We start from the raw sequence: 13,300 nt of genomic DNA, 5'->3' as shown, positions 1-13,300 counted from the left end.
GAGCTAGTACTGATGGCTGTATTTATGACTTTATTCTATAAAACAATTAAACTGCAGGCTTTCACGTGTCTTCTGTAACCCCCTCCCAAACATACCCATTGAAAGGACCTTGTTTTGAAGACAACCGTACAGTTATGCTTTGTGCATTGCAACTTGCAAGCTACTTCACCTGCTGTAGATCCTTTACCTTTTGTACCTGCAATGACTAAATTAACCAACCCAGAAATCAGTGCCACGCTGAGGGAGCTTTTTTGGCGTTGGGTATTCTGTTATAGTAATTCATTAGTGGCTCGTCACTCTCTGGACTTCACTCACTTCATGTGCCATCCACTGCTGCGTAACAGAGGCCAGGTTAGAACAACATACAAGATTAGGATGCCTGCTGAGAACCTGGACACAGCAGATCTAGAGGCCAGGTTGTAAAGAGAAGTATTCCAGAATCCAGCTGGAGGCTTAAATGCAGCCCAGATTGTAATAGTGTCTGCAAAGTCACCAGACAAGGAAGCAACAGAAGGCCAAGGCAGCAACTCTGATCCAGACAATGACCTCAATGGAGGCCTAACCAAGACAAATACCTCAGTAGAGCCCTGGATCAAAGCAACGAAAGGAAGTGTGCTTGAGGAAGCTACACGTAACTTGGAAAGACACTGTCCAGGGTTCATATGCCTTGGAGTTTGAATTTGGATCAAGGGATCAGGATTGTATTTTGTATTGTTATTTGGGTTCATATATATTACAAACCTTTCTAGGATGCAGTAGAGCACCATACAAGTAATTTGAGGTTTACAGAGGTCAGTAGAAGAGAAGATTACAGACTATACTAAATGAGTAGTAGATACTTAGGAGTAGCATGCCCTAAGTGACACACAGGTATTCCCTGCAGATCAGGGTCTTCAGTTCCTCCATGCTCTGCATGAGCATTGAAGCAATCCTGATTGCCGGATGGTGTTTCAGTCAGCCTGTTTCATGGCTGTCTCTTTGAGGGCCACTTTAGTATTGCGCCTTAAAAATGTCTGGCTCTGGGGCGTGGCCGGGAGCGCCAACGATGAGGCAGCTCCTTTGATGGCCTCTGCACATTGTCCGCAGCAACCGGCAAAATAATGCAGTTCCTGAGCGCATTTCATAACTGAAGTAGCCACTAAGGCCAGCGGAAGTTCGGGGCTATTACCGGACCGTGAAACTCTGGCTTCCCCTCCTCCACAGCCCTGATTCAGATCCCGCGAAACCTGCGCCCCCCGCCCGCCGCTTTGTGGACTAAGATGGCAGATGGGCCGAAGCTACGCGCCCTCTGAGACTTGCCAGCAGCCCGCGGGCAGAGCCAACGTCGGCGCACCTCGTACCACAAGATCGGAGCATCAGAGCCGCCTCCCACCTCTCCACGCTCTAAGCAGCTTCTTGTCGGCTGGTTGCAAAGTCTCCTGTGACTCCTTTCTGGATGCTGGAGGAAGGAGGGCTTGGCTCCCCAACGCCACTCCTGAAGATGAGCTCCCCTCTGGCCCGTGCCACAACTTTAGAGCGGCCGCCAACATCTCTGCCTCCCCCACACTTTTTCGGGCGCTTCCTGCTCCTCCTCTACTCTCAGAGGCGGTCTCCCTTCTTCAGCTTGGGGAGCTGAAGTGAGATCACGGGGGGCCTGACGCGGTCCTGGAGAGACTGCTGCCTCTGGCCCTGAGCTCTTTCCTAACAACCAGCAGCCACCTAGCTGCAGCTTGGGAACTCCTGGAAGTCTCCGCTGCCGCAGTGCTGCAGACTGGATCCACAAGACCCGCCACCACCCTCTGGAGCCCGGCCTACGCTCCCCTCCTGGACTTCCACATAACCTCCGCAGAGGTTCTTGCCAGCATCAGCATCACCTCCAGCTTCCTGGGGCACTCCTGGCCACCACCGCCAAACAGAGGCCTGGTCCCCCTGCTTCCATCCCGGGGGATCTCGCCAGCCGGTGAGCGGACCGCCAATCGTTATTGCAGCTTTGAAGCCCCCTTCCTCCCCCCACCCGTGCTCTGATGACAATATAACCTCCGCAGAGGAGCTCGCTGGCACCAATTCGACCTGCTGCTTCCTGGAGTGCCCCGGCCCACCTCACATCTCCGCCGCCACCAGAGTAAGGAATCTTGGTTCCCCGGCTCACGTCTTGGGGACTTACACTGGCCAGTAAACAGCTCACCATCGGCAGTAATAACTCTCAAGCCTCACTGAGAGCCGTCTCCCTCCCCGAGCTCTGGGACAATGGCTAAACTCCTTAAACCTCCCAAATCCGTGGACATTTCCACCATGCTCCTCGCAGCAGATAAAGGGAAGAAATCTGACCCCCCGAAACTCACACATCAAAAAGCGCCGGAGGACAAAGGGACCCTTGAAACCAAGGAAGACCCCCAAGTCTTCATGTCTGATTTTAAGTCAGAATTCAGATCCTGCATGTCGGAGCTCACCTCAAAGCTGGAACAGACGGAACTGAGGGTCGCGGACATCGAGCACAGGTTGGGGAAGACTGGGGAAGACGTCCCAAGAGCACTCCATTACCCTTGTGGAGGTGCAATGCACTATCCAGGTCCTAATGGACAGAACCGAGATCCTCAAATTCAAGCAAGAGGACCTCGAAAACCGTGCCTGCCATAATAACTTGCGGATTCGAGGTGTTCCCTCCTCAGTTCCCGACAAGGAGCTACCAGAGTACGTGGGTGACTTTTTCCAGTCGCTGTTGCTGCACCTGGACAAATCCCAGCTCCTACTTGATCGCACCCACAGACTGCGCCCACGACGAGGGACGGATTCGAACTCACCCCCAGGTGTGATCACGAGAGTCCACTTTTATACCACCAAGGAAGCCATCTCAGCAATAGGCCGCTCACGCGATGAACTATCGTTCCAGGGCTCCCTTCTCCAAATATTCTACTCAGCACCTCTCTCTTCTGATGCTGCAGACGCATAGGGCTCTGCGTCCGCTCACGCTCTTTCTCTGAGATCATCAGATCCGCTACCGGTGGCTGTTCCCAACAGCGTTGCAATTCTCTCACAATGGCACCCCCCGAACAATCAGCCATCTTAATGACGCAACAACAATCTTATGCCCTGGCTCCCCGGAGGGCGCAGGGTCTTCCTCCGCCGGGTGGGCAGAAACCGAACAGGGCAAAGCCTCCCCCAAACAAAGGCGAACACCCTGGACAAGAGTGCAGAGAAACCGCAAAACTAAATAAATATCAGCTGCATCCCAAAGGAACGCGCAGCATTGGAACATGACCTGCTAAACCTTGCTACGGGCCCCGTGCGGCACGTGCCCACCTCCAAGGTGCATGTCACCATCTTTCCCTTGGAGTGAAATAGCCCGGTTGGCTAGGGGATGCAGCGATGAGTCGAAATCGGTCCCCCAAGTTACGGTTTTGACTTCCTGTTGGAGGCCAATGTTAGAAGTTCTTTCCTCCTGTAGGAGGCTACCTAGAAAACCTCAGCCACAGTAGAATCCAAACCAACTCGCACCTCTCGACTATGGCTGACTTGGGCTCTCCCCAAGCCCCTCTCCTAGGACCTACGACCCCAGGGGTCCAGCCTCCACATCAAAAGCTGAAATTCGTCACCTTAAATGTCAGAGGCCTAAACTCCCCTCCGAAAAGGAAGTCCACCCTGCAATGGCTACAGGATGAGGGAACCTCAGTGGCCTTTTTGGAAGAGACTCATTTGATGCCGGCTGACTTTTTCCCCTTCAACTGCTGGCTTCTAACAGCACCAAGAAGGGGGGGCACTGCTATCCTCTTTGCAAAAGACCTTAGACCGCAAATCCTGGACTCATTACGATGCCCGGAGGGCCGCATTAGCGCAATCAAATGCATTATCTTCGGCCAACTCTACTCCCTCATTTCAGCCTACGCTCCGAACGATAACCAGGAGGGGTTCTATCGAGACTAAGAAGAGGCCCTCCTCCCATTCATCGACGGACAAGTCATCATAGGGGGAGACTTCAATGGAGCCCCTGACCCACTTAAGGACCGATCGCACCCCCCATCCTCTAGAGACCTAAAACTGGCAAAGAGCCTGCGTCACCTCTTTCGGACCCTAGATGTGGACACCTGGAGGGTAATCTATCCAGATGAGAAAAACTTTACTTTCTACTCATTCGTGCATCATACCTTCTCCTGAATTGATCTACTACTGGCCTCCCCTCAGATCCTGGCCTTCACGGACGACATCACCATTGGCCCCAGGGTCCTCTCTGATCACGCCCCAATCTCACTGAACCTACGAGCACGCGATCCTGATCCTCCCCGCCACCGCCAATGGAACCTATATGACCCTATCTTAAATGACATGGCAGAAAGGGACTCCATTGCTAGATCAATTAAAAACTTCTTTACGGAAAATCACAACAAGGACACGTCCCCAGCCAACACCTGGGATGCCAAGAAGGCGGTAGTCAGAGGGCCCCGCTGATCGCTCAAGGTGAAGCCTTCTACAAACAAAAACATACGGCCCGCATCGCCCTGGACTCTGAAGTCCGAGAGGCCGAAGCCACTCACAAGCGGAAGGGTTGGTCCCCGAAATCCTATAGGGCTCTACAGGCGGCATGAACGAGGCTGGAGGCACATTCCGCTGAAGCCACGGTGCACCTGCTAACTAGAACTAAACAGTGGTATTACGTCAAAAGCAATAAAGCAAATAAGCTGTTGGTAGACAAACTGGCCTAAACTAAGAAGAGAAACACCATCATGGGCCTTCACGACCCACAGGGCGCAATCCAATTCGCAGAACGCGAGAAGCTACGACTGGCGGTGGCCCATATCTCTCGGAGATAATGACAGCAGCTCCAAGTGACCAAGCTAAACAACAGAACTACCTGCAAGACGCAGCCCTCCCACACCTCACGCCCACGGCGAGGGAAGGCCTTGAGGCCCCCATCACAGGCGAGGAAGTTGAGGCGGCCATAAAAAGTGAAAGGAAGCGCCCCCAATTCAGCACGATCCTCCCCGCAATGAGAGACAATAAGGGACTCTCCCGTAGTGGGAATAAGACCAAGACAGAGTGCGGGTGAGCGTAAGTGGGAGTTTATCCAAGGATAAGGCATGCAAAGAACTCTGCAACCTACGAGAGCGCTCTGCCTGACAATAGCAAAGACAGGCGTATTTCTAATACAAAAAACGTCATCAACACCTAAACACTATAGGGGGCACAAGTCAATTGGGATTGGGTGGTGTCGACTAACTATAAGTGTTGCTGGCGCGGGGTTGGTCTTGGCGGGACGACGTCACTGGTCAGCCTCGTGGGTTGGGTTGGGCCTGGCAGGCCGGCTTGAGGTCATCCATGCGGTGTTGATGTGCTGGGGCAGCCTGTGACAATAACGAATACCTTTCCTGTCTCATTTGCCCTAGGCCATGCACACTACAGTTATTCAGAAAATGACATTTACGTTCATTAATAAATCGCTTCACTAGCTTATCTTATAAAATAAACACAACACATGAGGAATGCACCTCGTGAGAGGTCTGGTGGTTGTTGGTTGGGGTGAGATTTACCTGAGTCTTATTGACCGGTATTTTAGGTCACGGGACGGGGCTCTGGGACCTGGGCCGAGTGATACATGTCTGTCTGCTGCGTTAGAAGTTATTATATAGATGGGTCTCTGTGTCTTGTCCCAATGATGGGGGTCGTCCTTACACGGGGTCAGGATTCTTGGGGGGGGTTCGTGGGGATTTATGAGAGGGTGCTGGTAGATCAGTGGGTTCATCCGTGGGTTTATTACCGTGCTGTAAATAACACAGGTGGCGGGCTGTGGCCTTGGTTGCGGCGCCGGGGCCTCTGACTCTCTGAAGTAACGCCAGCTTGGTTGGGGGAGGTGAGGGAGCGCAGCACAAGTCTTAGCTTTTTTATCTGGCAGGCTTGGTGGGGTGGGAGAGGGAATGACCTTGCATATACTCACAAAGGTATTTTCCTCGTGCGTTGCTGATCAGTGAATGCAGAAGTTTTATACTGTTCTGCCTCATTTTAACGTTATTCAGACACACATATATATATATATATATTTCATTTTCGTTACACATTTCTTTAATACAGTCGGTTCCAGTACCTTTTCATTACCTAACATTATGTTCACTACATTGTGTGCGTATTGTATGTACATTAGACGTTATACGAGGGATATCTAGGTTATGGCCTACAGAGATTGATGCTCGCCGCTTTGGGTGATTCAAAACATATATGAGTTCAAGTTTCTACATACTATTGAAAAACACTTTTACAAATAGAGGTTACACGTTTGGTCAACATCTTTCTCCGTGGTTATAGCAGCATTAGTCCAGACCTGGAGGGATATCATATAACGTTACATTTTTATGGTTCGTTCACATTTTAAACAGAGGTAGTTCATTAACACCAATACTTGAACTATTTTCTACCTTCTTCAGATAGTGATGCTTCAGCTTTTTTCCCCGTTGCCCCGGCCTTGCGGTCTGGGTCATACGGGGTGCAATATCACATTGTTACTAATATAATGTTGCCGTGTTGGCATCTCGGGTTTAGCTCATCTCCGACTTTCTCATGGGAACGCGCTCGCAGCGGACCTGCCAGGGCTGCTGAGGCGGCAGAGATGCATGAAAGGCCCTCCAAAGGTGGGGGCCTCGTTACAGTGTGCTGAACTCACACCATGTTTGCTGTGCACGATGGCGTCTAGGCCTAACTTAAGTTTCGGTAAATGCAAAGACAGGGTGCGTGTGGGCAATGTCGTCGGCGGGTGAACCCCCCTCCACCTGGGCCCGGGTGGCATGAGGGTGCTCCCACCGAGCCATGGTCCTCACCTGGGGAGGGAGCTGTAGGTGAGGAGGGCCTCGTGGCCATTCCTCCCCTACATTTCCCCCCTTTCGTTACTTAAAGTAACGAATTTCTTTAGCTCTTCTAATCTTCTACATTCTTGTTCTTCTAACACTGCACCATCCCATGCAGGGGTTCCTTTTATAGGCATCCATGCTCTGCACACCCCCCTTAAGCTCTCACCTCTCCTAGCATACTCGTCTGGTGTACATGTCAAATATATACAGTCGCCGGTCTCTTCCAGATCTACCCAGACCTCCTCATACCATTCCAGTTCTACGTCTCGTGGTTCTTTAATCGTGGTGTGCCATAGCTTATCTACTATGTACTTGTCACGGCACATAGGCACTAACTGGTACCTGGGGGTGTTGTCTGTTCCTGTCTGCACATGTACTTCTTGTGTTGCTTTAATTGTACCACCGGAGTTGCCCATTGTCACCATCATCATTGCACCGTTAGGGACTGCATTAGCACAACATCGGAGGCCCACCTGGCACAGGCAGAACATCACAAGGATGATCACCACTATTGGTATCAGGAACTTCATTGTCACTCCAAGCCATGAGGGAACCCAGGAGAAGATATTGTCGAACCACGAGCTATCCTCAGCTCCACCTTCCATTTTCATCTTCTCGCCCAGGTTATGTACTGCTTCAATAACGTGGGACAGGGACCCATTTTCTGCGTCTTCAGAAGGTACGAACGTGCAGCATGCACTTCCTATTTTTCGGCAAACACCTCCATCGATTGCTGTTAACAGGTCTAGGACATACCTGTTTTGCATGGTCATTAATCGCAGAGCTCGTAGTTCCACCTTTATTATGTTGAACCCTTCTTCAGTGTCATTGGCCAACTGGATCAGTTCCCACCGTGTGATCTGGAGCCATTTTGCATTTGCTCTTGCTTGGACACTTGATACTAGTGAAGCAAAGAATGTTTCCACGGAGCTGAACAGGCGATACTTGTCTGGGATCTGTGCCAATAAATCAGATGATGCTTGTGATATGTAGTTCGAGGCTCGCTTGTTCCTTGAGAGCTCTTCTCCTTTCCCTCCGGAGGACAGGACATAAAGGTGCGCTTGTGTAGTTGGAGACGCTGCATTCTGGTTCAAGCCTTCGTTCATCGTGTTACTTCTGTCAATATGGCTTTCAGGAATCACCATTAGTGTTGAATGCAAAGTGGCCATTGAGCAGCTACCACTCCATGATTGGGGAAGGTGCAGGTACGCCTTGTTCCCGCATACCCAGTAGGTGTCCATTAGTGCTGCTGTTCCTTTTTTCATATCTGGGATGGTGAGAGTTTTGTTACAGTTCTTGTTCGTTCCTATTGCCATTTTTCCTTCTCCCTTGAAACATAGTTTGTTTTGTATTTCACTTTGTAGCTTAAAGGGTTTTTCCATCGCTGTTACCCATGTTAATTTAGGGATGTGTTCTTTCCATATTGGCAAGCACGTTCTTTCCATCCACCGCAACTTTTCCGGTTGAACACCCTTCAGTGCTTCTGCCTTGCACAGCACTTCTTCGTCTTTCCATTTGCTTTCGGAAAACAGTGTCCCTTGTATTGCAAAGAAAGGTTCTTTAAGGCAGATCACTCCAGACGCTTGCGAATAGCACGTTTTGTTGTTCTGTACCATTCTGAAAGAGACATCGTGTGCTTGGAAAGTGTTCTTTATTCTACACAGCGTGAGATGAAGGAGACATTGGGCATCCACAATGGGCAATTCTCGTGGCAACAATACTTTAGGTGTGCCTGATGCATGGGGGATAAGTGAGCAGACATAACAGCTCTCATTGGTTGTTTGTTTAGCTGTTGTGCTCATATCTGCATACCATTTATTTGCTTGGTGAGGGTGTCGTGGGTCTTCCATTTTGTCTAACCCTAGCCCATAATACTCATCATACCCTTTTCCACCAGTCTCTCTTCTCCGCCTACTTTTCTCCCTTCTTCTGTACCTTCTCGTTATAGGAGGTGAAGAACCAGGCCCCCCTTCCTCCCTCCCACCCCCCTTTTCTAATTCTTCATATAGGGACGTGTGTTCTGTCATCATAATCACTTTTCCATCCTCATTAATAAACAAGAGATCGTTGTTTGAAATTGGGGCGGGAGGGATCGTGTGGTTGTTGTATGTTCCAGGTTGGGACATTGTGTCATTATCTACATTTTTGGTTCTCCATTGTGAGAGGACAGCAGTGGGTGGTGTAGTATAGTATCCCCACACAAAGTGTGATCCATCCCAGATCAAGAAATCACCTTCTTTGATACCTACAGTCGGAATTGTTTTCGTTCCAGGAGCAAGGGTGGTGTTGTTCCCCCCTCCCCCCTCGTTCATCTCGGTAGAGATGAACGCTATAATCCAGTGTAACACCAGACAAAACATTGAGATGAAGAACACGATAGCACACATTGATAAACCACATTCAAATTAATATGTTAATCTAGCCACTAACATTTCTCTAAATCTAACATATCTATTAGTTGCAGGCTGCCCATTCGATGCCATGATAAATCCTGTTTGAGACACAAAAGTTCATTAAATACAAACATGTAAGCATTTCCACATTGTAACGTTTCGGTGATAAAATATAGGGTTGGGTGAGGAAGGGGGTTTGTTGACAGACAAGGTAGCTTTCAGTCAATATTATTCGTAATTTACTATATATATATATATAAATAATAAAAAAAACATGACATTTTTAAAAACAACAATAATAAAAAACATCTTAAATAGTACAGGAAGGAAAAAAAAAAGAACCCCACGCAAAACTTTCAAAAATTGTAAAAAGAAAATTTACATATACATGTGTACATGTTTTAGTCCAGGACATTTGTTGCGCGCTAATTGTGTTCACTGTTCATCTCATGAAGCACACAAAATTCAAATCATTCATTCCGCACAACTTCATCGTCCGCTGTTGCCTGTGCCTCATCCTGCACCTCACTCTCCGCAGCGCTGTAAGCTTTACGTACATCTGTCAAATGCACCCAATATCGCAGGCCCTTAACCTTTACTGCTGTAGGCGTGCAAAACACTACCTCATAGGGGCCATGGAAGCGTGGTGCGTTCCACCTCCGCACAAAACTTCTAACATATATAAGGTCCCCAGGCATTAGCTGTAGTGGTTTTTCAGGCAAACCGTTTGGTTCAGTCGCGTTCCCCTCCTCTCTTGTCGAGGGGGGGGCTAGTTGCTTTGAAATTACGCGCGCTGCCCGTGTCAATTTTCGCAGGTATTCTGTGAACTCCTCCCCCAATATGGCTGCGCTTCTGTGTGCATCAGAACGCTCACGGAGAGGCGAATGCGCTGTGTGCATTCTTCTTCCCGTGACGATCTCGTGCGGGGACAAATGGTGATCCTTACTTGGCTGGTTTCGTAGCTCAAACAAGGCCAAAGGCAGGCAGTACATCCAAGTCTTTTTAAGGGAAAAACAAAGTTTTGATAATCTGCTTTTTAACAGGCCGTTTATCTTTTCTACGACGCCATTACTTTGAGGATGATAAATCGAACATAATTTGTGCTTTATTCCCAATAATGTAGTCACTTCTTTAAAGAGTTCATTAACAAAATGCGTCCCGTTATCTGAGCGAATAACGTCGCAAATTCCCCAGCGCGGAAACACTTCCCGCACTAGGAACTTCGCGGCGCCCTTCGCGTCAGGGCGGGCACAAGGGCCTGCCTCCACCCACCTCGAAAATGGACATACAACCACAATCATGTATCGAGCCCCGTTACACCTTTCTCCCATGTCTACATAATCAATGTGGAGCTCTCTGAATGGGCCACTTGGTTTTGGTATCGTACCCCTTAGTGTACGCAATGTCATACCTCAGTTGTAAATTTGACATGTCGTGCATTCTAGAGCTAACCTTGTGACGTGTTCCTGGAGGCAAGGTGTAAACCAATCTTCTTGTATCTCTGCCATTATGTGTTTCTTTGTGTTGTGTGCAGGAAAGTGTAGTTGTTGAAATGCTATTTCTAACAGCGTGATTGGCATTACCACTTTTCCTGAACTCTCTTGTCGCCACAATAAATCAGTCGGTGATTTGCTGCATCCTCTCTTAGTCCACAGCAATTTTTCCTCTGCACTAGCTCCCTCTTGCAGCTCTATTATCTCCTGTGTGGACATCATGTTGTATCCTGTGGGGACTTCTTGGCTTGCTGTGTGGTGCAACATGTACTCTCCTATTTCACCTTTTTGTAGATATGAAGCTGCTTTGGCAGCGGCGTCTGCTGCCGCGTTCCCCAAAGATACAAAATCTGTATTGGTGGTATGAGCTTGACATTTTACGATGGCCACAGCCGTGGGGTCTTGCAGGGCCTCAATCAGTTCTTTCAATAATTCTGCATGCTGGACTGGCGTTCCGTCTGCTCGTCGGAACCCTCTCCGCCCCCACCGGGCCAACCCGCCGTGAACTGTTGTTGTCATGTATGCTGAGTCTGTATATATGGTCACTGCGCACCCCTTGGCGGCATGCAATGCTTCTATTAGCGCTATTAGTTCTGCTGCTTGCGCTGAATAGTGTGATGGGAGGCGGTGTTGTACTAGTATCTCATATTCATCTTCCTCTAATCGTACCACTGCCATACCCACATGCTTTTCTCCTGTCTCCATGTCTATTGATGCTGACCCGTCCACAAAATACACCTCACCCTCGGTCAGGGCATTTTCAAAAATCACTTGATCCTTACTTTCGTCACCTGTGTACGTGGCGCAGTTGTGGTTTTGCATGTCCTCTATGGTGCATGCCTCTGTGATGAATGTGGCTGGGTTCACTGTTTTACATCTTACTATATGGATGTTAGCGCTGGACAGTATTATCTCATATGCTGTGGCGCGTTGTGTTGTCAATGTGCTCTTTGTTCGCTCTAATATTGCAAAAAGTGAGTGTTCCACGAACAGTGTCACCGGGCAGCCCATTACTATCGTGGCACTTTTTTCAATTGCGAACGCGGCTGCAGCTAGGGATTGCTCGCACGCGAAATGACCTTGCATTACTGCGTCTAGGGTGCCGCTGTAGTAAGCTAGTGGTTTGTGCCCTAACGATGTTTTCTGTGTCAGTACTGCTGTCATCAATGTTCCTTTGCAGTGTGAAAATAAGAAGAACTCGCGCCCATAATCTGGGTTTGCTAGTACTGGAGCGCTTGATATCAGCTCTTTTAGTGAGTTAAATGCTGTGTTCGTCACCTCTGTCCATTCTATGTGTTTGTGTTCTTGTTGTGCTTCTTTCAGTGCCTGTAGCAGGGGCCTTGTGTACGCCGCATAGTCCAATATCCATGCTCGGCAATAGTTACACATACCCAGAAATTTCTGCATCTCTTTTACTGTTTTGGGCTCCCCAATTGTTCTAATCGCCTGTGCCCTGTCTGGTATAATTCGCTTGCCATCCTTTGATATCAACTGACCCAAGTATAGGACCTCCGTCAGACAGTATTGTAACTTCCCCTTGTCCACCTTGTACCCCTTATTTGCCAATAATGTCAAGAGTGTTATCGAGTCCTGTCTGCATTCTTCCTCAGCCTGTGCACAAACCAATAAATCATCAACCTACTAAATCACTGTGCTTTCTACAGACAAATTCCCCAGATCTTCATGTAGTACCCTGTTAAATATGCTTGGGCTCTCGCAATATCCTTGTGGTAGTCTGCAGTGTTCGAACCTCCTTCCTCCCAATGTAAATGCTGTCAAGTACCTGCTCTCTTCTGCCAAGGGAATCGAAAAGAATGCATTTTTTAAGTCAATTACTGTGAAGTGTGATGCTATTTTTGGAATGTTGCACAGTATTGTCGCCGGGTTCGGGACTAAAGGGAACTCCTTCATTACCACATCGTTCAATGGGCGTAAATCTTGTATCATCCTCCATGAACCCCCCTTCGCTTTTTTGATTGGGTAAATGCATGTGTTGCATGGGGAGTTTGAGGGCACTATTATACCCTGTGCTAGCAGTGCTTCTATTGTCTCTCTGATCCCTTCTTCTGCTTCTCGCGACAGTGGATATTGTTTCACCCGGGGTAGTATTGCTCCTTGTTTTACTTTTATCACCACAGGCTGAACTTCATGTAGCAACCCTACATCGTGGGGGCCATTAGTCCATAAGTTAGCGGGTACTGAACTCATGTCTTCATCAAAAAATGTATGCGGTGCTCCTACTACCGCCATTAGTTCAACTTTAGTTTGTCTGGCTGTAACTACGATGTCGCAGGGCATTGCCAGTTCCATCACTACTTCACCGTCTCCCTCAGTGTCAGAAAATAGCTCCTCGTCCGAGAGCTCTCTCAGGGGGATATTTGCATTTGTACACAATACTGTCCGCCACTCACACCCTTCCATGTCAATACCAATCACGCATATTCTGTTTGCTGATACATGTATTGCATGCAAATCCAATGATAGTACTTCCCCAAGAGCAGTGTCAGGGCTTGCTATGGGACGAAAAAGGAATTCTGCTGGTATTCTCCACTCCACCCTTTTTAGTTCTGGTACTATGAGAGCCAATGTTCTCATGCCTTCAACA

General features: G+C 48.7%; 2 protein-coding genes across 3 annotated transcripts in view; one reads left to right on the top strand and one right to left on the bottom strand.

The window, feature by feature from the left end:
* The window catches only part of LOC138467193 (tropomyosin alpha-1 chain-like), a 996,954-nt gene that overhangs the window by 205,125 nt on the left and 778,529 nt on the right, over positions 1–13,300 (top strand). The window lies entirely within an intron of this gene.
* LOC138467458 (uncharacterized) overlaps positions 5,018–13,300 on the bottom strand; it is a 95,161-nt gene continuing 86,878 nt past the window's right edge. For both annotated transcript variants that reach the window (XM_069607467.1, XM_069607468.1), the window contains one exon: positions 5,018–9,300. In XM_069607467.1, coding sequence (XP_069463568.1) covers positions 6,827–9,196 — 2,370 coding nt within the window. In that variant the 5' untranslated portion in view covers positions 9,197–9,300 and the 3' untranslated portion in view covers positions 5,018–6,826. The remainder of the gene's footprint in view (positions 9,301–13,300) is intronic.

This window comes from Ambystoma mexicanum, chromosome 4q (genome assembly GCF_040938575.1).
Source record: "Ambystoma mexicanum isolate Mex_15411 chromosome 4q, UKY_AmexF1_1, whole genome shotgun sequence".
In the NCBI taxonomy this organism is placed as follows: Eukaryota; Metazoa; Chordata; class Amphibia; order Caudata; family Ambystomatidae; genus Ambystoma; species Ambystoma mexicanum.
This window is presented reverse-complemented; position numbering and strand designations above follow the sequence as displayed.